Source organism: Balaenoptera borealis, assembly GCF_965194805.1.
Source record: "Balaenoptera borealis genome assembly, chromosome: 15".
NCBI lineage: Eukaryota > Metazoa > Chordata > Mammalia > Artiodactyla > Balaenopteridae > Balaenoptera > Balaenoptera borealis.
In genome coordinates, this window is record NC_138871.1 from 40,638,386 (window position 1) to 40,660,659 (window position 22,274).

General features: G+C 42.3%; 1 protein-coding gene across 13 annotated transcripts in view; it reads left to right on the forward strand.

Annotated features, from left to right (window-relative positions):
* The window catches only part of BCL11A (BCL11 transcription factor A), a 106,303-nt gene extending 93,518 nt beyond the window's left edge, over window positions 1–12,785 (forward strand). For 7 of the 13 annotated variants that reach the window (XM_082358077.1, XM_082358079.1, XM_082358076.1 and 4 more), the window contains one exon: window positions 2,520–7,768. In XM_082358077.1, the coding sequence (XP_082214203.1) occupies window positions 2,520–4,540 (2,021 nt within the window). In that variant the 3' untranslated portion in view covers window positions 4,541–7,768. Of the gene's footprint in view, window positions 1–2,519; window positions 7,769–12,275 lie in introns of those variants that run through there. The other 6 variants (XM_082358075.1, XM_082358074.1, XM_082358083.1 and 3 more) reach the window with 3 other exon arrangements.
* The last annotated feature ends 9,489 nt before the right edge of the window (window positions 12,786–22,274 follow it).

Below are 22,274 nucleotides of genomic sequence, written 5' to 3' on the forward strand. Positions count from 1 at the left end.
TTGACATTATGATTACACTAGCTGCCCTCATGATCTAGAATATCTAGTTGATGGGAATACTAAAATGCGGTAGTGAAAACTGTATGTTGTATGCTCATTATAAGATAAAATGCCATTTTCTCTGACCTGATGTATGAGAGAGAGGGGAGGGTAACAGCACAGTGTTAACATATTGTAGCATGATCACGTAACTGGCTTTGAAAACAAAATTTTAGGAAGCTCAGTGCAGAAAAATAAAATGGACTTTTCTCATTTAAGCCTTTTTAAAAGGATCCAGATGAGATCCTTGATGTAGTGCTATATAGATTTCGGCATTTATCAATGGCTGCATTTATGGTGCATGCAAAACCAGCGTCGCTAATTATGGGTCCAGTCCTGGGTTTCAATAGAATATTATAAGGTAAAATATGATTTAAAGGCATTTGTAGTGATGAAAGTGTTAACGACTTGCTTCAGCTGACAAATCTCCTTTTTACTTACCCAATTCAGATTGTCAGGCTAAATGTATGATAATAACACAGAGTCCTAGAGAGGCAAAGGAGAAAGCCACAGAGGGTCACGGTAGTTGGAACCAGATAGTTTTTTTCCTGCCTATTTAGGACCCAAGTCATTGTTCAACAACAACAAAAAATTTATGAAAATACTCTCAATGATGCTTTTTATTTCCCTTTGAAGAGAGGAGGCAAACAAAAATAGGCAGATAATGTGATACTAATGTCAGCGTTTTCTTTCAAAATCTTTCTGCCTTTTTTTTCCCCCTCCACATTAGCAAATGTTTGAAACCTAATTTTGGTATCTTATCATCTAATCTTGTTAAAGAGATTTACCCAGGAGTGGGATATATTGAGTGAGATTATAAATGCATTGTAAAGTAAATTACAAGGTCAGGGCAGGGAGTCCATTATTCCGACAAGTGCTTGAGTGAGGCTGGCTTGTTTTGGAATATGAGTGTTTGGGGCTCCTGAGAAGACGCTGCCAGCTTTTCTGACTTGCTAAATGGAGGAATCATAATTGATTAATTCCTCATTCCCACTCTTTAACTCCATGGTGAATTTTTTCCTTTCTCAAAAGTTACTGACAAATACTATCTGTGGCCTTAAGGAACTCCTCTTAAAAAGGGGGACTAAAGTGTATTTCTCATTTGTGTTTTATACAGTGTCTTTTTTTGGAATTCCTGGGAAGTTACTGATTTTTCTCATCCTAGTCCTTTGGCCACCAGCATCTGAGCCCTTTTTAATGCTGAGTTGACCGGTAAACTGTTAGTTACTCCCTTGTTATATGTGTTTTTTAGTTTAGCTATCACCGAAAAGGAATGATTGGGAAGTCAAGCTGGCCCCTCTTTGCCACAGCGGCATTTCCCACTCTCGGGTTCTTTTCAGCGAGAGAGAAATAATGTGACTTAAGCAGGGCCCCTCTCCAGACGGCTTGGCTACTGGCCAAAGAGTTGACTAGCTGAACTGTATCTTTCTGTTTCTTTCTCAACTGGAGCTGAGGCTCAGCTGAGGGCGCAGGATGTTGTATAATTTGGTTCACGTTGTTAGCCTCTCAAAATAATGAGGAGGGGGCTAGTGTAGCATTTCTCAGCCTGCTGCCCTTCATGGTGCTGGCTGCTTTAACTGTTCTTAAACTAGGATGCTGTGTCTGCTTAAGTTGGCACTAGACACTCCACCTAACTTCTCTAGACTCGCATTTGTTCGACTGGGGCGACAACTCCTAAAGATTTGATACGGCCTGTTGGTTAAGTCTGAATTAAATTTCTCTATTGAGATTTTTTTGTAACAGCCCTTGAGATAAAAATGGGAATCCCCGTGGGGTGTTGTGGAACCAGAATTGGGACTAACTGACCCTCACACAGGCTGGGATTGTGAGGATGTTGGTAGTCTCTCTTCCACGTAATTATTTCATGAGTACCTTCTCATTTTTAACAATATCAACAATTAGTGTGTTTCAGGCTAAGATTAAAAGCATTTCTAGGGCCATAGAGAATTGTAATGAGTTGACCTTCTCTTTTTTCATATCTCCATGAAATGATTGCCTATTTAGAAAGTTCACCTGCCACCCAGGGGGATTTAGGAAGCAGGAGTTTCCCTTAGGCCAGGCTGTCCAAATCCCTCACTTAACGGGCGAGGAAAACAGAGGCACAGAGATGAAATGGCTTGACTCAAAACACAGCTGGTGAAAGACTGGAAAGTTCAAAAGACGTTTGCTGAATTTCTCTAGAATGTAGGGATCCTCATCCTCAAGCTTGAATCGGTCTAGATCTTTCTGCTTTGAAGACTGGATTTAAAATTCTTAGAACTGAGTCAAATGGCAGGAAGACTGATTTGACAAATATTTATTGGGCATCAACCTCCAGATGTGCCAGCACCATCTAGGCACAGGGGATAAGGTCAGTGAGGGCTTAGGCCGTGGGGTTGAGGGCTGGGGGCAGGGAAGGCTGGAGGTGGAACATAAATAAGCAATTGCTGATGCCCTCCTTGGTGATTAAACATTGATGTTGGTGTTGTATTATTTTGCAGGTAAAGATGAGCCCAGCAGCTACACATGTACAACTTGCAAACAGCCATTCACCAGTGCATGGTTTCTCTTGCAACACGCACAGAACACTCATGGATTAAGAATCTACTTAGAAAGCGAACACGGAAGTCCCCTGACCCCGCGGGTTGGTATCCCTTCAGGACTAGGTGCAGAATGTCCTTCCCAGCCACCTCTCCATGGGATTCATATTGCAGACAATAACCCCTTTAACCTGCTAAGAATACCAGGATCAGTATCCAGAGAGGCTTCCGGCCTGGCAGAAGGGCGCTTTCCACCCACTCCCCCCCTGTTTAGTCCACCACCGAGACATCACTTGGACCCCCACCGCATAGAGCGCCTGGGGGCGGAAGAGATGGCCCTGGCCACCCATCACCCGAGTGCCTTTGACAGGGTGCTGCGGTTGAATCCAATGGCTATGGAGCCTCCCGCCATGGATTTCTCTAGGAGACTTAGAGAGCTGGCAGGGAACACGTCTAGCCCACCGCTGTCCCCAGGCCGGCCCAGCCCTATGCAAAGGTTACTGCAACCATTCCAGCCAGGTAGCAAGCCGCCCTTCCTGGCGACGCCCCCACTCCCTCCTCTGCAATCCGCCCCTCCTCCCTCCCAGCCCCCGGTCAAGTCCAAGTCATGTGAGTTCTGCGGCAAGACGTTCAAATTTCAGAGCAACCTGGTGGTGCATCGGCGCAGCCACACGGGCGAGAAGCCCTACAAGTGCAACCTGTGCGACCACGCGTGCACACAGGCCAGCAAGCTGAAGCGCCACATGAAGACGCACATGCACAAGTCGTCCCCCATGACGGTCAAGTCCGACGACGGCCTCTCCACCGCCAGCTCCCCGGAACCCGGCACCAGCGACCTGGTGGGCAGCGCCAGCAGCGCGCTCAAGTCCGTGGTGGCCAAGTTCAAGAGCGAGAACGACCCCAACTTGATCCCGGAGAATGGGGACGAGGAGGAAGAGGAGGACGACGAGGAAGAGGAAGAAGAGGAGGAAGAGGAGGAGGAGGAGCTGACGGAGAGCGAGAGGGTGGACTACGGCTTCGGGCTGAGCCTGGAGGCGGCGCGCCACCACGAGAACAGCTCGCGGGGCGCGGTGGTGGGCGTGGGCGACGAGGGCCGTGCCCTGCCCGACGTCATGCAGGGCATGGTGCTCAGCTCCATGCAGCACTTCAGCGAGGCCTTCCACCAGGTCCTGGGCGAGAAGCATAAGCGCGGCCACCTGGCCGAGGCCGAGGGCCACAGGGACACATGCGACGAAGACTCGGTGGCCGGCGAGTCGGACCGCATAGACGATGGCACTGTTAACGGCCGCGGCTGCTCCCCGGGCGAGTCGGCCTCGGGGGGCCTGTCCAAAAAGCTGCTGCTGGGCAGCCCCAGCTCGCTGAGCCCCTTCTCCAAGCGCATCAAGCTCGAGAAGGAGTTCGACCTGCCCCCGGCCGCGATGCCCAACACGGAGAATGTGTACTCGCAGTGGCTCGCCGGCTACGCGGCCTCCAGGCAGCTCAAAGATCCCTTCCTTAGCTTCGGAGACTCCAGACAATCGCCTTTCGCCTCCTCGTCGGAGCACTCCTCGGAGAACGGAAGCTTGCGCTTCTCCACGCCGCCCGGGGAGCTGGACGGAGGGATCTCGGGGCGCAGCGGCACGGGAAGTGGAGGGAGCACGCCCCATATTAGTGGTCCGGGCCCGGGCAGGCCCAGCTCAAAAGAGGGCAGACGCAGCGACACTTGTGAGTACTGTGGGAAAGTCTTCAAGAACTGTAGCAATCTCACTGTCCACAGGAGAAGCCACACGGGCGAAAGGCCTTATAAATGCGAGCTGTGCAACTATGCCTGTGCCCAGAGTAGCAAGCTCACCAGGCACATGAAAACGCATGGCCAGGTGGGGAAGGACGTTTACAAATGTGAAATTTGTAAGATGCCTTTTAGCGTGTACAGTACCCTGGAGAAACACATGAAAAAATGGCACAGTGATCGAGTGTTGAATAATGATATAAAAACTGAATAGAGGTATATTAATACCCCTCCCTCACTCCCACCTGCCACATCCTTTTTTCATCACCCTCCCCTTTCCCCATCGCCCTCCAGCCCCACACCCTGTAGGATTTTTTTCTAGTCCCATGTGATTTAAACATACAAACAAACAAACAGAAGTAACGGAAGCTAAGAATATGAGAGTGCTTGTCACCAGCACACCTGTTTTGTTTTGTTTTTTTCTTTTTCTTTTTCTTTTTTTCCTTTATGTTCTCACCGTTTGAATGCATGATCTGTATGGGGCAATACTATTGCATTTTACGCAAACTTTGAGCCTTTCTCTTGTGCAATAATTTACATGTTGTGTATGTTTTTTGTTTTTTTTTTTAAACTTAGACAGCATGTATGGTATGTTATGGCTATTTTAAATTGTCCCCGATTCGTTGCTGAGAAAACATGTTGCTGTTTCCAGTTCCGTTCTGAGAGAAAAAGAGAGAGAGAGAGAAAAAGACCATGCTGCATACATTCTGTAATACATATCATGTACAGTTTTCTTTTATAACGTGAGGAGGGAAAACAGTCTTTGGATTAACCCTCTATAGACAGAATAGATGACACTGAAAGCAAATCTCTACAAGCTAAATGTCTGTCTCTAAAGGGTTAAATATATCAATTGGAGATGAAGGAAAGGCCTTGAATTGACAAATTAACAGAAAAATAAAACAAGTTTATTCTATCATTTGGTTTTAAAATATGAGTGCCTTGGATCTATTAAAACCACATTGATGGTTCTTTCTACTTGTTATAAAACTTGTAGCTTAATTCAACATTGGGTGAGGTAATAAACCTTAGGACCTAGAGTATAATTCTATATTGTATTTCTCACAACAATGGCTACCTAAAAATATGACCCATTATGTCCTAGTTAATCATCATTTTCCCTTTCGTTTAATCTTGTAAGCAAAACTGATTATACCAGTATAAAAGCTATTTTGCTCCTGGTGAGAGCTTAAAAGAAATGGGCTCTTTTGCCCAAAGTTTTATTTTTTTTAAATGATGATTAAATGGAATGTGCAACGTGCAAAAGCTCTGGAACACGATTAAGTACATTAGTAAGGAATTCATTTTATGAAGATAACTTGTTTTAAATAATGTCTTTTGAAAAAAATTCTGGCACCAGAAGAAATAGATCCAGATCTACTTGGTTGTCAAATGGACAATCAAACGATAAACTTTAAGACCTTGAATAGCATGTTAAAAAGAAGAGACTGACAATAAGGTTTGACAGAGGATAACAGAGGAAAAAAATATGTGATTTATTAGCACAATGTGGTACTATTTGCCATTTTAAACTAGAACAGGTGTATAAGCTAATATTGATACAATGATGATTAACTATGAATTCTTAAGACTTGCGTTTAAATGTGACATTCTTAAAAAAGAAGAGAAAGAATTTTAAGAGTAGCAGTATATATGTCTGTGCTCCCTAAAATTTGTACTTCATTTCTTTTCCATACACTGTGTGCTATTTGTGTTAACATGAAAGAGGATTCATTGTTTTTATTTTATTTTTTTAATTTTTTCTTTTTTATTAAGCTAGCATCTGCCCCAGTTGGTGTTCAAATAGCACTTGACTCTGCCTGTAATATCTGTATCTTTTCTCTAATCAGAGATACAGAGGTTGAGTATAAAATAAACCTGCTCAGATAGGACAATTAAGTGCACTGTACAATTTTCCCAGTTTACAGGTCTATACTTAAGGGAAAAGTTGCAAGAATGCTGAAAAAAAATAATTTGAACACAATCTCATTGATGAGCATTTAAAAAAAAAAACTAAAAAAAACTTTGCCCGCCATTTACTTGACTAATGAGCTTACTTACTCGGACTCAACATTGCAAGCGCTGTGAATGGAAAACAGAATACACTTAACATAGAAATGAATGATTGCTTTCGCTTCTACAGTGCAAGGATTTTTTTGTACAAAACTTTTTTAAATATAAATGTTAAGAAAAAAAGAATTTTTTAAAAAAACACTTCATTATGTTTAGGGGGGAACTGCATTTTAGGGTTCCATTGTCTTGGTGGTGTTACAAGACTTGTTATCCATTTAAAAATGGTAGTGGAAATTCTATGCCTTGGATACACACCGCTCTTCAGGTTGTAAAAAAAAAAAACCATACATTGGGGAAAGGTTTAAGATTATATAGTACTTAAATATAGGAAAATGCACACTCATGTTGATTCCTATGCTAAAACACATTTATGGTCTTTTTTCTGTATTTCTAGAATGGTATTTGAATTAAATGTTCATCTAGTGTTAGGCACTATAGTATTTATATTGAAGCTTGTATTTTTAACTGTTGCTTGTTCTCTTAAAAGGTATCAATGTACCTTTTTTGGTAGTGGAAAAAAAAAAAGACAGGCTGCCACAGTATATTTTTTTAATTTGGCAGGATAATATAGTGCAAATTATTTGTATGCTTCAAAAAAAAAAAGAGAAACAAAAAAGTGTGACATTGTACAGATGAGAAGCCATATAATGGCGGTTTGGGGGAGCCTGCTAGAATGTCACACGGATGGCTGTCATAGGGGTTGTACATATCCTTTTTTGTTCCTTTTTCCTGCTGCCATGCTGTATGCAGTACTGCAAGCTAATAACGTTGGTTTGTTATGTAGTGTGCTTTTTGTCCCTTTCCTTCTATCACCCTACATTCCAGCATCTTACCTTCATATGCAGTAAAAGAAAGAAAGAAAAAAAAAAAAGGAAAAAAAAAAAAAAAACCAATGTTTTGCAGTTTTTTTCATTGCCAAAAACTAAATGGTGCTTTATATTTAGATTGGAAAGAATTTCATATGCAAAGCATATTAAAGAGAAAGCCCGCTTTAGTCAATACTTTTTTGTAAATGGCAATGCAGAATATTTTGTTATTGGCCTTTTCTATTCCTGTAATGAAAGCTGTTTGTCGTAACTTGAAATTTTATCTTTTACTATGGGAGTCACTATTTATTATTGCTTATGTGCCCTGTTCAAAACAGAGGCACTTAATTTGATCTTTTATTTTTCTTTGTTTTTATTTTTTTTTTTATTTGGATGACCAAAGGTCATTACAACCTGGCTTTTTATTGTATTTGTTTCTGGTCTTTGTTAAGTTCTATTGGAAAAACCACTGTCTGTGTTTTTTTGGCAGTTGTCTGCATTAACCTGTTCATACACCCATTTTGTCCCTTTATTGAAAAAAATAAAAAAATTAAAGTACACAATGTAAGCTTCTTGTGTCCTCATTTGACACACTCTGTAAATTACTTTCAAGAAAATAACAGGTTTTGAGAGAAGGCCAGTCAGTCTTTTTCAAGATTATTTCTATGGGCATTTTGATGCGTGTATTATACCCTAAAGGAACATAAAATACTTACTATATTAAAATAGACATATCTCAAGCCATGGAAATAGTTTAGACTTTATAATTCTAGAATAATTTTCGAGAAATGGAAAGTGATTTCAGTCTGATGTTAAAAACTTCCCCTCCATCTCTTAGCAGTAATCCATTCAGATATAAATGAAAAACTTACTGATAATAGCATCTTAAACCTTTATTCCCTTTGGATTTTTTTGTGTTCTTGTTGTCTAAAAGTTCTTTTCTATTCTCCCATCATGCCCTATCTTAGAACATAATGTAAAAAGGTTGTGTTTTTTTTTTTTAATCAGCTCTTTTGTTTCCACATAAGAGTCTTTCCTCATACCAAAAATAATCCCACCCCTCAAACCTAAAAATCCAGAAACGAAAGCATCAGGTAAAAGAGAGAGGGGGGGAAAAAATAAAGAAAGAAAGCAGTAACTAGGAGTTTAGCCAGCTTTGGCCAAATCTGTGGAATCAGCCACTAATTTCCTGAGATATATGGTGGTTTGCTTTGTGATTCTGAGATCCTAGGGACCCTAGTTGGGACAGATGTTGTAGCTGTTTTTATAGGGTCTTCCTGGTTGATAGCAAATGAGGGTGGGAATACCCTTCAATTATCTTTTGGCCTACCAACAGATTTATAAAATGAAGCAACGTCTTTGAAAAGCAAGTTATGTCTGTTTTAAAAACCCCTCCTTAGAAATCTGTGTTGTCAGTTTTACAAATACTGCGTGTTGCAGCATCTATTTGCTTTATTAAAACACATACCTCTGTGACACTGTCTCCCTGTTCCCAGTGTAGATGAATGGATACGACCTTGTTCTTCTTTTTGTAAAAACCAAAACAAAAACCGTTCTGTTGTCTTGTGGTAGCATTTCTGTTGCTCAGTTCTTATGCCCTGGTGCCTTGTGAGGTGGCCTTTTCACAGAATGCCTTTTATCTGAGGCAAGAATTGTTTTATCTTTCTAAAATATAGAGAAAGTAAGTGTATTTTTTTAAAGTCTGTTTGAGTGGGAAGCAGAGAGTGGAGGCAGAGAGGAATCCGGTAAGAGATGATCTGGGAGAGCATTAATGGTACAGGAGCTGGGATGGAATGAGGGGGTACTTGCAGAACTTGATAACTGGCAGTGAAGTGAGGGGTGATGTATGTGTTTTAGATGAGTTTAACTTCACAAGTGAATCCAGAATGCTGTTCAAGACAGATAGAAATATTCTTCAAGTGCCCTGCCAGTTTCAGACTTGGTGACTTCTGCTCCACCATATTAAATGTCCATAAAACCGCTGTGTGTTCCTATTACTCTTTTATTAGGAGCTATGAGTACAGCTGTGCAGGTTTTATGTACAGTATTCATTTAAATTTCTCAGTATATGATGCTCTTAGTGTAATTAGGTTTTGCATCCTGACAGACAGAATTAATGGTGGATACTGTGTGCTTGTATGCTCAAATTTCTTAAATGGGGAATGGGGAGGGTGCAAACATCTGGTGATAAATCACAGATTATGTTTGATTTACATGGTCCCAAAGTTAAATAAATTTATTGGGAGACAGGTTCTTCAGGGTTCTCAGTCTCCTGACTTATTGAAGTCCTCTTATAAAATATTATTTCTGAAGCTGCGTGAACAATAGAAGCCTGAAAACCTAGGCAACAAGAATATAACTTATAAATGACATCTTGTATCTGGAACCCTAAACTTAAAAACCTTAATATAAAATAACAAAAAACATTTCCAGCAGTAGGATGAATTCATGATAAAGCTTTAAAACGAGGAACTACTAAGGACATGAACACATTTCAAAATTCTCAACTTAAGTTTATGTGACACCCCTGACGTGTTGAATGCAATGTTCTCTACATACTTGAACTCCTAAAGCTTAAAATGTTCCTTTTTATCTTCATTTTGAGAACAATTTAATAAACAGGAATACAGTAAATACTATTTCTCACAGATTTTAACCCAGACACTCTCCAGTACATGTACTACCTTCATCCTGAAACCAGTAACTCTCCCCTCTCTGCTTAGGACCTACAAAAAGAGTGAGACGAACATATTTTAAAGGTTGCTAAAAAGTGAGGTGAACGCTTGGGTCTTCATTTGTACCAGCAATGGCAGGAAGTGTGAAGTAGCTGAGTTTTTCCCAGGGCATTCTGTGATAGAACTGTTTATTTAAATACCATTTGTGTATATGCAATAAGTTCATACTGTATATATTCATAATGCTTGAAGTGAGGACTTGAAAGGAAGTGGCGGTGGGGGCTAGATATCATTTCATTTGGAGAGATAAGGAAATGAGCTGGTTTATTCACAGACACTAAAAGTTTGTTAAAAGGTACTGGGATATTTCAGGCCTTCCTGGAAAGGAGTTGAGAAGCCTCAGGCCCCATTCTGTCCTGCTTCAAACACTTTACTCTCAGAGAGTGAGGGAGGAAATAACAGTGTTTTCGTTTTTTAAACCCCTCCCCTGCTCCATACACACAAACATGATTTCTTATGACTGTGTTGTAGTCGTGTGTTCTTCATTATGATTCTGTTACTCCATTGTCCCTGGGCCTGGTGTGTTCAAGAATGTACACATCCTATGCTCTTTTTTTCAGACTACTTCCCATTTAAAAAAAAAAAAAATTGTGGGACTTTTGCTGGTATGAGGATAGGATTGGCAGTGTTCTTTAAACCTGCTTGGAAAAATGTTTTTTAAAAGACTGTTAACTTTTAAAAGGCATTAGCCACTTAGCAAATTTTCCTAAGTGTCTCCTAAGGCCCTGCAGCTTTCCCAATTAAGAATAAATGAACCCGTTTTTAGAGACATGGACATCAGAACACATAGATGGAGCTGGGATTATGTACATTTATTCCAAGGTTGCTTTAGCTACAAATTGTAGACATGGGTTGGTGGGTCTGTTCTTTTGTTTGCTGTCATCTTGTTATCCCATTAGCCCGCTGTTTCATTTAGTAAAACACATGGCCAGTGAATCAGCCTTTAAGGGGATGGGCCTATTTCTCTCTCTCTCTCTATTTCCCAGTGTCATTCATGATCATGGGATGCGATCAATTCCTCCCTTTCACATGGGAAAGGAGACCAATACAGTTCACGTGGGTCCATTGTACTCAACAACCTAAACTTGGCTGAAGGCAACTCAATGGTTGATCCAAATACTGTTTTCCCTTTCTGTAAAGTGATAAAGGGAGCATTTATCAGGTCTTTATGATGGCAGAAAAGGCAAATTAAGCCATTTCCCCAAAGTCTATCCTTTAAAGCAGGACCCCCAAACCCATAGGGGGGCTGTGCTTTTAAATAACAGTGGATGTGGTACATGCCCATGCTAGCTATACTTTGTCTGTTAGGATTTTAAATATTGGTAGCAGGTCTGACAAAGGGGTTTGATGGGGGTATCAGCGAAAGGGGCCTCAACGACAGTGACTTAGGGTTGGGCTGGGAATGGAATTCCCAGGAGCCCACCTGGACACAGCAGGCCCCTCAGCCCAGGTCTCCACTGCTCAGGGGGGGGATTCGAGAAAGCAGCTGAGCTCCAGACCCTGGGCCTCCTGCGGCGCCAAGTCAGGGGAGAGGAGGCCCCAGGCCCCTGCTTCGGGTCGCCATGGCAACGAGGCCTGGAATGCCACAGTCGTAGCCCTCTTCCTCGGCACATCCGGACTCCCAGTTCTGCTGCTTCGAGTCAATGTACAAAGCAAGGGAGGAACCCTGGAGGAAAATAACCACTCCCTTCTTCCCTTCACCACTGCCTTGTCCCCTTACAAAAAAGAAAAAAAAGAAAAGAAAACTGCATGTTTGAAAGAAACTACAGGCAGTTTTTGGTGCCATTTGGGAGCAACTATTTTGAGTTCTGGTTTCCTCTTCAGAGATTTGTTCGCCTCTTGTAAATCGTTGGCTGCTTTGACGTTGAACTTGATGACATTTCATGTTTTCGTTGTGCTGCTTTTACATCAATTTTGATTTTTTTGTTTCTTTATAATTTTATTATTATTTTAAGGAAATGTCCCCCTCCCTCCTCCTTCCCCTGTTCTCCTCAACCAAAGGACTGTTTCCTACTCAGTTTTCTCAGTCATAAGGGAAAGTGTTTCCTTCCAGGTGTGTCCCCAGCTTATTAGGACTGTCCTATGATCGGGGAGGGGGTCTGGGTCCTTTGGGGGAAGGCGGGGAGGGAGGCATGGGGAAGGCACTCAGAGGTCAGAGATTTGGGGGAGGTGGGGGAGATTGAGTTTGAAATCATGTTTAAGATGCCGGTGGCTCAACCTGTGCTTGATTTAAGTTATAATTTTAAAAAGCTAGTTAGAGAACAGAAAATGACTGGGCCAAGTCACACCTGTACTTTTTTTTTTCCCCCCTCCTCTGTCTCCAACCTCTTTCTAGGTTCTTCACACACCCCCGTTCGGCGTAGTACCCAGAGAGCTCAAGATGTGTGGCAGTTTTCGGATGGAAGCTCGAGAGCCCTTAAGTTCTGAGAAAATTTGAACCCCCAGGGGCGGGGTGGACGCGTGCCGCCCAGCCGACATCTGCGTGGTCTGTCATCCTGCTAGTTTGTGATGTTTTCTGACAGTAGCCTCCAAGAAGCCGTTGTGCGAAGACAGAGTCCTGCAGCGTCCTTCCTGCCCGGGCCTGCAGTGCCATTTTATTTATATTTTTTAATAAAAAGTAAAAACAAAAAAACAGACCCACATTGGAACAGTGAATCAGTCCCATATTGAGGGCCCATGGACCATCGCTGTCCTGAGTGCAGTCCTGGCCCTTCTGAGACCAGCCAACCTAATTCCCCGTATTGTGGAAATGAGCATGAGTCCCCCAGACCCCTTGTTTCTATACATTCTATGTTGTCTTTTAAAAAGTGTGCTTAACATTGACACAATAAATGTTGGAGCTTTAGGTGGTGTTTGCTTGTTCTTTAATTATTAATGCTTATAAGACAATGCAGTGCAGCTGCTTAAGACTGTATTTCTGTACCTGTTTTTGCAGACACCCATCGGGTGGGAAGGAGGAACAGATTTGAGGAATGGGTAGGAGGTGTAGGAGGGGAAATAGGTTACTGCTTATCAGATGGCATAAATTTTCAAGGAGAACCAAAATGCAAAACTTGGGAATAAATCATAGCAATATCATAATTAATGTAGTAGTAGTGTTGCTGTTTATTAACGCTAAAGTGTGGTTTTCCTAACTGACATAATTTGCATACCATTAAATAATGCATAATATGGCATGCTGAATTCTGTTTTTCAAATATATGCTTTTGGTAGCTACCATGCAGGATTTGAATTTGTCTTTTAATTTAGCTCAAGAAAGCTAATGTCATTGGGTTAGTGGTAAATCCCAAAGAAGGTGATGAATATCAGTAGTTGTTTATTAAATATTCTAATTTTAGGTTCCCAAAACTTCAGCAAATATATCTTAATGCAGACAAACACACAATCATAAAACTTCTTTATTACTCACATCAGGAAATTTGGGGAATTATAAGGGGAAAAAAATGATAGGAGGAAAGAGGTCCACATCAGAACACGCTATTGTAATCGTAATAGTGCCCCATTCCTTAGAAATTAGTGACACAAATAAGTTAGGTCTACAAATGAGTGATAAAAATTCCTTCTGGCCCAGTTAATTTGCAAATAACTTTTCTAAGTTTGGTGTTTTCTATTGCCTGGAGATCCAGAAGAGAACTAGAAACAATATAGCATATTAAAATAGGTTTATAAATAATAGAACTCAAACACCTGTGTATTATAGATTTACATATTGGCTGTGAACGTAAGTGGGGAAAATCTTACCCACTCACCCTCCGGCTAGATTACCTAGCCTAGTGAGAAGACAGAAAAATAATTGGCATCTGGATTCTTTCCCGCTTATTCATCATAAATAATGACTCCTCACAGATGTGTGCTGCCTTATAGGTTATACAGTGCTTTCATGTGCATTATTTCATCTGATCCTCGTTGGGACAGATCTCACGACTTCCACTTTGTGGATGGGGAGACTGAGGCTCACCAAAGTTAACGGCTTGCCCAGGACCACGTCATTGAGAAGGAGAGCAGAGAAGCCAGATGTTCTGATGTCTCATCCAGTTAATTCCACTGAACTCTGTGACTGGTCAAGGGGATTGTCTCTCCCCGTGCTAGCACACAAGTCATAAATGTTCACAAACACACACATGTATGGCTCACACACAGAGATCAAGGATGTCCACTGGTAAGGCACACAAAAGTGTCTCTTCCTACCAACAGCTGTGCACACTGCCAGAGGGAGTTTGGAGCAAGCAGCCCTTCTTGCCATCATTTCCTTTCCCTAGTGGCTTTTCCATGACAAATAAATAACCCTGATTAACTAGGTGGCCTGGATGAGTTTTTGAGAGTTCCTCTCACCTAGGTGAGATGGGACCTCCAGACAAGTGTTATTTCTTAAAGGAACATTCCCTGTCCCATGCTCTGCCTCTGTGTTACTGAAACCTACGACTATTAGGGATTCTGTGACAGCATCCTCACTGAACATGCTAAGCTCCTTGCCATTACCTAGAAAGAGTGACTCTACTTCAAAAGGGAGACCCGACTGAAACAGAACAAACAATCCTGGATTTTGGGACACCTTCCGCCCTGGTGTTCACTACAGTTTCATTTCTGGTCTGTGTTTCCACCTCCACCTCTTATTTCTTCTTGGAGTCAGTTTGTAAATAAATGGATATCTCTAGAAGTGGGCTTGGCAGGGGGAGGGTTGGGGGCGAGGAGAGGGGGAGTGGGTAAAGGATATCTTTTTCTTCTTCCCCCTTTTGGAGAAGAAAGATCCCTCATTAAAACAAACAAACGAAAATCCCCCAAACCCCACATAGCTTCCCCCATATCCTTTTTTAGTTGAAAGAAAATAAAAATTCATTATGAAATGATGGTGTTATGTGAGGGCTAGAACTTTTGAAAACCCCCGCAAGATTGATGATTTGGGAAGACATCTCCCCATGTGACATGTCAAGGTCATGTTTCTCCGTGAATGGTGGAAGCAGCAGAAGGGACTGACAAATCTGATTGGGGTCCTCACTGTGCCCTCTCCCGAGAGTGAAACTTCAAATTGCAGAGAGATTAATTGGCCGCCCAGCATGCACCGAGCACGGATTAGAGGACAGAGTTCCGGGTTCTTGGGAGGGTAGGGACCAAATATGGGACATTGTTCTTACCCTCCCAAGCCTGGTCTATGAACATCAATTTTGTGGTCTGTCCAGATTGTCACACTAACCAAAAAGATCTGTTAGCTGGGTCTGGGTCCATGATGGCAGAGACTCAGTAGCTCCTACAGCACCCAGCACCTGGCCTTTTGAATACTGGTGGTGCTGGAGAAATAAATGATTGTATCAAAACTGGTGGTAGGGCTTCCCTGGTGGCGCAGTGGTTGGGAGTCTGCCTGCCAATGCAGGGGACGCGGGTTCGAGCCCTGGTCTGGGAAGATCCCACATGCCGCGGAGCAACTCGGCCCGTGAGCCACAATTGCTGAGCCTGCGCGTCTGGAGCCTGTGCCCGGCAACGAGAGGCCGCGATAGTGAGAGGCCCGCGCACCGCGATGAAGAGTGGCCCCCGCACCACGGTGAAGAGTGCCCCCCGCTTGCCACAACTAGAGAAAGCCCTCGCACAAAACGAAGACCCAACAAAGCCATACATACATACATAAATAAAAAGAATGTAAGCAGACAAGAATAGCATTAAAAAAACAAAACAAAACAAAACAAAAAACTGGTGGTAAAGAAAAATCTTAGGGAAGGAGAGAAAACTTGGATCTTACTGAGGTCTAACTGAGCGCCCCAAACCTCAGTAGAATGTTTCCTAGGCATTTTTGCTTGGAGTTTTCCAGAGTATTTGTATTAGAGCCAAACCTATCGAGTGGTAAGAAATATCTTTCAAGTTTTGTGTGTGCTGACATAATTTTCTTTTTTTGAGGGCTAGACAGTGAAGTTCATGTTGAAGATGATCATTCCTATTAACATATTTTTTCTCAGTGTTAATGTTTATTCCTATGAAGAATTCTTATTTTATAAAGCAGGGTCCCCAGAAAGGAGTGGTAGAGAGGATCAGAATGGAAGTATTTTGCAGGTGCTGTTTCTCTTCTTACATGTCACATAGCTTTGGCTCCTTTTTGGCTGTAGTGTGAGGGAAGAGATTTGAGGAATATGCATATTGGTTGTAAAGTCAATATGGAATTCAGTTGGAAGTTCAGAAAAAAGGTGTGTTGCAAGCACACGTTCCTTCTTCAAGGATCCATCCTGAGTTCTTAATCAACAGGGAAACAATAATGTTATGTCGCTTTTCTCTGACTTCCTAGCAGAGACAGCGCTTTTCAGTTTGCACTTTTCCAGGGTTACATTAAGCTAAAGAACGTTTCACTTCCAGCAAAATCCAGAAGCAGTAATTCTTTTCCTTCCTACCTTAGTGTAAATTAAGATACCTATTGTTAAATCCCATTACCTTTCCCCCTGCTTTATATTTTAAAAAATGCTCCCAGGAAACACTTAAGGTTTATAGAGTACTTTTACAGACATGATAGAATCAATTTTCCTAGTGATTCTAGAAATTAGGTAGGACAAGAATAGACTAAAACTTGAAAGGAACCACAGCAATCATTCATTTTACAGATCAGGGCAACAGAGGCCCAAAGATTAAGTGAAGGACCTAAGATCACACAGCTTGAAAAAAGTGAGCGCCAAGCTTGAAACCACACAGTTAGTGGCTGAGCCAGAATTGGAACCCAAGCCTCTAGCTCCTGTGCAAAGGAATTCAAACGGCAAATCTCTCCCTTGTGACCTACTAAATTCAGAAGCAGGAATGGCAGGAAAAGTGTGCATTACAGAAGAACTTAAGAATGAAATCAAAAGCTTGTTTTGATGCCAGTCCTAGTGGGGAATATGTAAGCGTGTCCCATATTTCAAGGGTTTCTAAGCGGCATCCTGATGACAGGGCACATTTAGGTCACTACCTAGAAAGGTTCCTCTTTTAATCCACCCCTCTGATGGTAGAAATGAATTTTAGGAACCAAGAATTGCTGGGAGACAGCATTTAAAGTTAAAAGGGCATAAAAAAGAGCTACTCACCAAACCAAATTCATCTCAAATGTCTTAAATAGATCTCACAATCTGTTCCATTCTCTAGGCAGGATTTAAGGGAAACACCCACTTAATTTGCATTTCGAGGCCTCATCACATCCTGTTAGAGAATTCAAATAGCCAATAGCATGACCTGAATCCTGTTACTAGGGATATTTAATTTTGAGTTCAAAGACGGTGAAATAACAATGAAGTAAAGGGAAGATTGACTGAAATGGTATACAACTCTGGGTTGTGAGGATTATTCCACTTACTATGCTATTTAGGCTGCACAGTCTTTTCCTGCACAAGGTGAAATCTTAGTCATTTCCCCCTTTGGTCAGGGGCTCCTGGCTCTGTTTAGAGATGTACAAATTCTGCTCCGTTCAGCTCTTCTGCCGCCATTTCTCTTCTTGCCAACCATCCTTTGATTCACATTTACTTCTTCGAATGGACATGGGTTGACTTTGAATGTTTCGGGGCGCGATAGGGCTGCAGTTGCTGTGTGCAGCAGCTGTTTCGAGCCTGCACAGGCAAAGTTATCCCTGAAATAGGAGCAGGACAGCAGGAAGCCTAAGAGAGCAACAGCAAATCAAATATCTCTGTTGAGGATGGTCTGAGAGGAAGTAATTTGCCTGATTTTTTCCCCCTGCTGATAGTTCCCTGAATTTCCTGAAACGGTAATGCAAACAGGGAACTTCTGCTGTCCCTGCTGATTTGTCCTCTCTTCTCCGACACACAGAAAGCAAACCTACGGAGAGGTGCATGAAGATTTTCTCCCTTTGGTGCTAAGATCTGTGAAGTGTTGCTCATGCCCTATTTCAGAGTGTCTGACTTTTTACCTGTTGCTGGCTTCCCCACACTAAGGGGAAAAACGAAAACGCAAATACTCCTCTTCGGAAACTCGCCCAAAGTTCAGAACTCAGGAACACGGTAGATTTTCTTTTAAAGGGGTCCCCTTTGTATGGATTTGCTGGCGGCTACTTTGGCTACTTTGCCTTATTTGTGGAGTCCTTTTTATTTTTTGGCTTCTTTGAGAGTACATTCTCTTTTCCCTCTGACAGGCTGATGGGCCAGGGATGGACTCCTGGTGGTTTTGGTCCAGCCTGGTGAATGGGGCTGGTCTCTGAGCTGGCAACTCTGGGTTGTAATCCTGGCTTTATCTTCGTCTTGCTCACCTACCTGATGTCCTCCCTCTGTGCTTAACCCCATTCAAGCCGCATTTCTCCCTCCGAAAAAGGAAAGACACACATTGCTTCCTACCTCTTATCAAAGAGCAGCACAGAACAGTCACACAGTACAAGCCATCCGAAGGCTCTACACTCTGCGTAGGATGGGGGTACCGACAACCAGTCTTGATGACTGGGGGGAAGTGGGGTTGGGGTCCATCTTAAGAGTGGCTTTTCCTTTGCTTTAGGTTAGTAGACCCATTTCCTTTACAAGTCTATGTCACAGAAAAAAAAGCTGCAGCGATTTTTGTTTGAAATCTAAAGCTGTCATCATGTTTTTAAAATGCCCCAAGTTTGAAAATGGTTGCATTTGCAATGGTCAGGGTGAATTTTATCACTTTGGTGCACCTTAGGGTTGGAGGTCCCTCTCTACCCCTCTCCCTGCTGGAGGGTAGCACTGGAGGACAGCCCTCTCCCACAGACCTTGTGCATCTCACCAAGGGTCGCAAAGTACCACACATCTTCTGCTGCCTGGGGATTGAGGGCCAGGCCATGTCCAAAATGTGACCTCTGACTGAAAACCTAACTCTTCTCATCCTCAGCTGGCAGACTGCCCAGAGCTTGGTAAAGGGCAAAATATAGGTTAAAGTAGAAATAATAATATCAGCTGATGTTTATTGAGAATTTACTATGTTCTAGGTACAACAATAAGACTTTTCCATTCAAGTTCTTATTTCTTCTTCATTATCATCGCGTGGGGTAGGTACTATCATTATTTCCATTTTACTGAAGCTTAGAGAGACTAAAGTGACCTGTCCAAGGGTATACAATTGGTCCTGCCACTGTGATATGACTTAGGAATCTTCACTCATATCCTCTACCTACTGACCTCCAGGATCTCATTTTACAGTTTTGTCACCATATGTATGCCAAAGTTGGAGGGTATCATATGAAAAAAATGACAACAGTGCTAATTAAACTGATTAGGAAGCATACCCAAAGTGGCTTTGCTTAATGGGTTCTGGTTCTGTTAACTACTGAGCAAGGCCAGTGTCAGTATTTCCCATGGTGCTTGCATTTCTGTCCGTCCTTGGCTCTGGGAGGACCAGTTTGATTTTGTGAGGCGTATCTGAGGAATTCACTTGTGCATCTGCAGTAAGACTTATTCACTTGTTCAATCAACAAATATTTATTAAGTCCCTGCTATAAGCAACCTACAGAGCTAAGTGCTGGGGAAGGGATGCAAAGAGGTAAAAGACACAGTCACTGCCAGTCAGAAATGGCCACCAGTGGAGAATTAAATTAATTAGAATCTTCCTAAATAACTAGTCTTAGTTAAGCTGATGTGGTGAGAACAGTGGGCCTTTTAAAATGCTAATATATAATTCACTTTGCCAGCCTAGACAGCAGTCCCAGGCAAGGGGCTTCAGAGCTCCCAAATGAATGGGAATGTTATTCTTTATACCTTATCAGTAGGATGCACACTTGAAAGTTGTTTTCAGACGGTGGAGATAAGTATACATTGATGTTTCTTCATCTGGCCCAGTCTTATTGGGAAAAAAATAACAGCAGATAATTTAGAAGGATGGTAGTAATAGAAACAAAATTCTTGTACCGTGATCAAAGGTAAGTGACCTATACAGGGGATAAGTCCATGTATTCAACCCTCTGAGCTGATCTGTAACTGATTACCTGCCTCTAATTCAATATAAAAGGAACATGACAAAGAAATCTTTACTTCTCTATGTGCAGTCCTGTGATCTTTCTCAGAACGTCAACATAAGCTAAGTTTGTTTTCTCCACCTACATGTGCAAGGTGGTGTTCTATGTACTTTGGGCAACTATAAAAACTATAAGACTCCACTCCTGTTTTCAAAAGGATTATGATTGGCCCTAATGCAGGGGATAAAGACTATAAACATACAAGCAGATAATTAACAATTAAAAGCTGCAGGGACTTTCCTGGTGGCGCAGTGGTTAAAAATCTGCCTGCCAATGCAGGGGACACAGGTTCGAACCCTGGTCCGGGAAGATCCCACATGCTGTGGAGCAACAAAGCCTGTGTGCCACAAATACTGAGCCTGCGCCCTAGAGCCCACGAGCCACAACTACTGAGCCCACGTGCCACAACTACTGAAGCCCGTGCGCCTAGAGCCTGTGCTCCACAACAAGAGAAGCCACTGCAGTGAGAAGCCTGTGCACCGCAATGAAGAGCAGCCCCTGCTCACCGCAACTAGAGAAAGCCCACGCGCAGCAACGAAGACCCAACACAGCCAAAAATTTAAAAAAAATAAGTAAATAAAATAAATTTATTTTTTTAAAAAAACCCAAAACAAAAAACAATTAAAAGGTGCAATATGATTAATTCAGAACTGAGAGACATGAACTGTAGGCATATGAAGGAAGATAATGTCTCTGGGACCCACAAAGACGTTGGGCTTTTAGCTGGTCATCAAAAGCAGGCTGGGATTTAGATGATAAAGAGAAAAGTTGAGGCAAAGCAATTCAAGGCAGTGCTGTGGTGCTTGGAGGGCTAGACCAGTAAGGCAGGAAGAGAAGGGTTGTCTATGAAAATCATGGAAAGTAAGGTTGGAAACTAATTTGGAGCCATTTTATGGAGCGCCCTTAATGATAGGCTTAAGGGGTTCGTATGATAGTCAGTAAAAAGGTTTTCAAAATCATGTCAATAGAAAAGTTTTAAGAAGAGTGTGGCAGGGTATGGAATGGATTGACGGTGAACGCAAAGGAGACCAAGAGACCAGGAGGAGGTGATCCTTCAAAGTGCTGGCAATTTCCTAGTGGAAGGGCTCTGCTATGAGCACAGTATTTGGGTCAAATTATGTAGTCATCCTCATCACATTCAAGCAGACAATGACCACATTGTTCAATGGTATATCTAAATTCCCCCCTTGCCTTAGTCTAGAGCTGTTCCAGACTGTCTGTGGAAGCCCACAAAAGGTCTTCCTTATATGTTGACTGCTGCTAGAAGCCCACCCAATGAAGAGCCTAAAGATGAAGACCTTGAGGCTCAAGCAGGTCAGTTAGCTCCTAGAGATGGACCGTGTTTATAATACAAAGGGAAAACATCATGTCTCATGAAGCATTTAGTACTTTACCATCATCTCAAGCACAATGATAAACTCAACTCGAAAAAGAACAGAAAGCTACAAGAGTAGGCTCCAAGGATTTTCCTTTTCGGGGGGGAAGATTTACAAATTTTTTAATTCTCTTGACTACTTGTAAAAGTTATATTATGTTGCTTTTTTCTTTGCAGCATGCTTGTTGATACATGCTATGTCCTGTAATAATATGATTTTATTGTCATTTGGCCACAAAATTAGATGAATTTCATAATGAAGGCATGAATTAGAAGTAAGCAAGCATGTTTACCCAGAATCAGAGAAATGTTCTCTGTATAAAGTAAGGCTGAGCAGGCTGGGGCTTCACTCTCTTGGAGTTTACATTTCAAAAACAGAGACCTTTGTATTTTTGTTTTGCAGTCATATAATCTGGTATCCTTCCATGCCTCATGTCACCTGCCTATCTGTCCCTTCTGGAAGCAAGACTGGTCTATGACTGTCTGGTGTCATAAATCAGGACATTTAAGGCACATAAAGAATAATTTTTGGCACTGGGTTTCAAATTCTCCCTTTCACCCTTGAGTATCTCCCGGAACCCCCTTCCCACTCCTGTGACCTGTCCACAGCCACAAGCCCCAGCCCTGGACCCACCCCTCAGGAGGATCGTCAGGATGTAAATACATGCTAAGTGAATGGCCAGGAGATTCCCAAAGGGTTCAACACACATGGAAACATTCCCCTGAGATGTGAAAACATTTTGATATTACCAGTATGGCCTATATCTCCCCTCCCACTGAAATAAGGTATAACTGAAAAGGCTAAGTGTTCCCTACAGACCTTGATGGGGGACAAGGAGGAAAGTAAGGCCTCTGTGAGATGCAGCCTGTGGAGCAGAGGACAAAACTCCCTTCTCTAGCTAGGTATCCCCTCTTCCATGTCGGCACCTCAGCAAAATGATAATCACTGAAAATCATGTATACTTGGTTAGGAAACACAAGTGTCCAAACAACTGTTTAAGGTAATAGTTTGCATATAATCGCTCTTTCCATTTTCCCTGGGA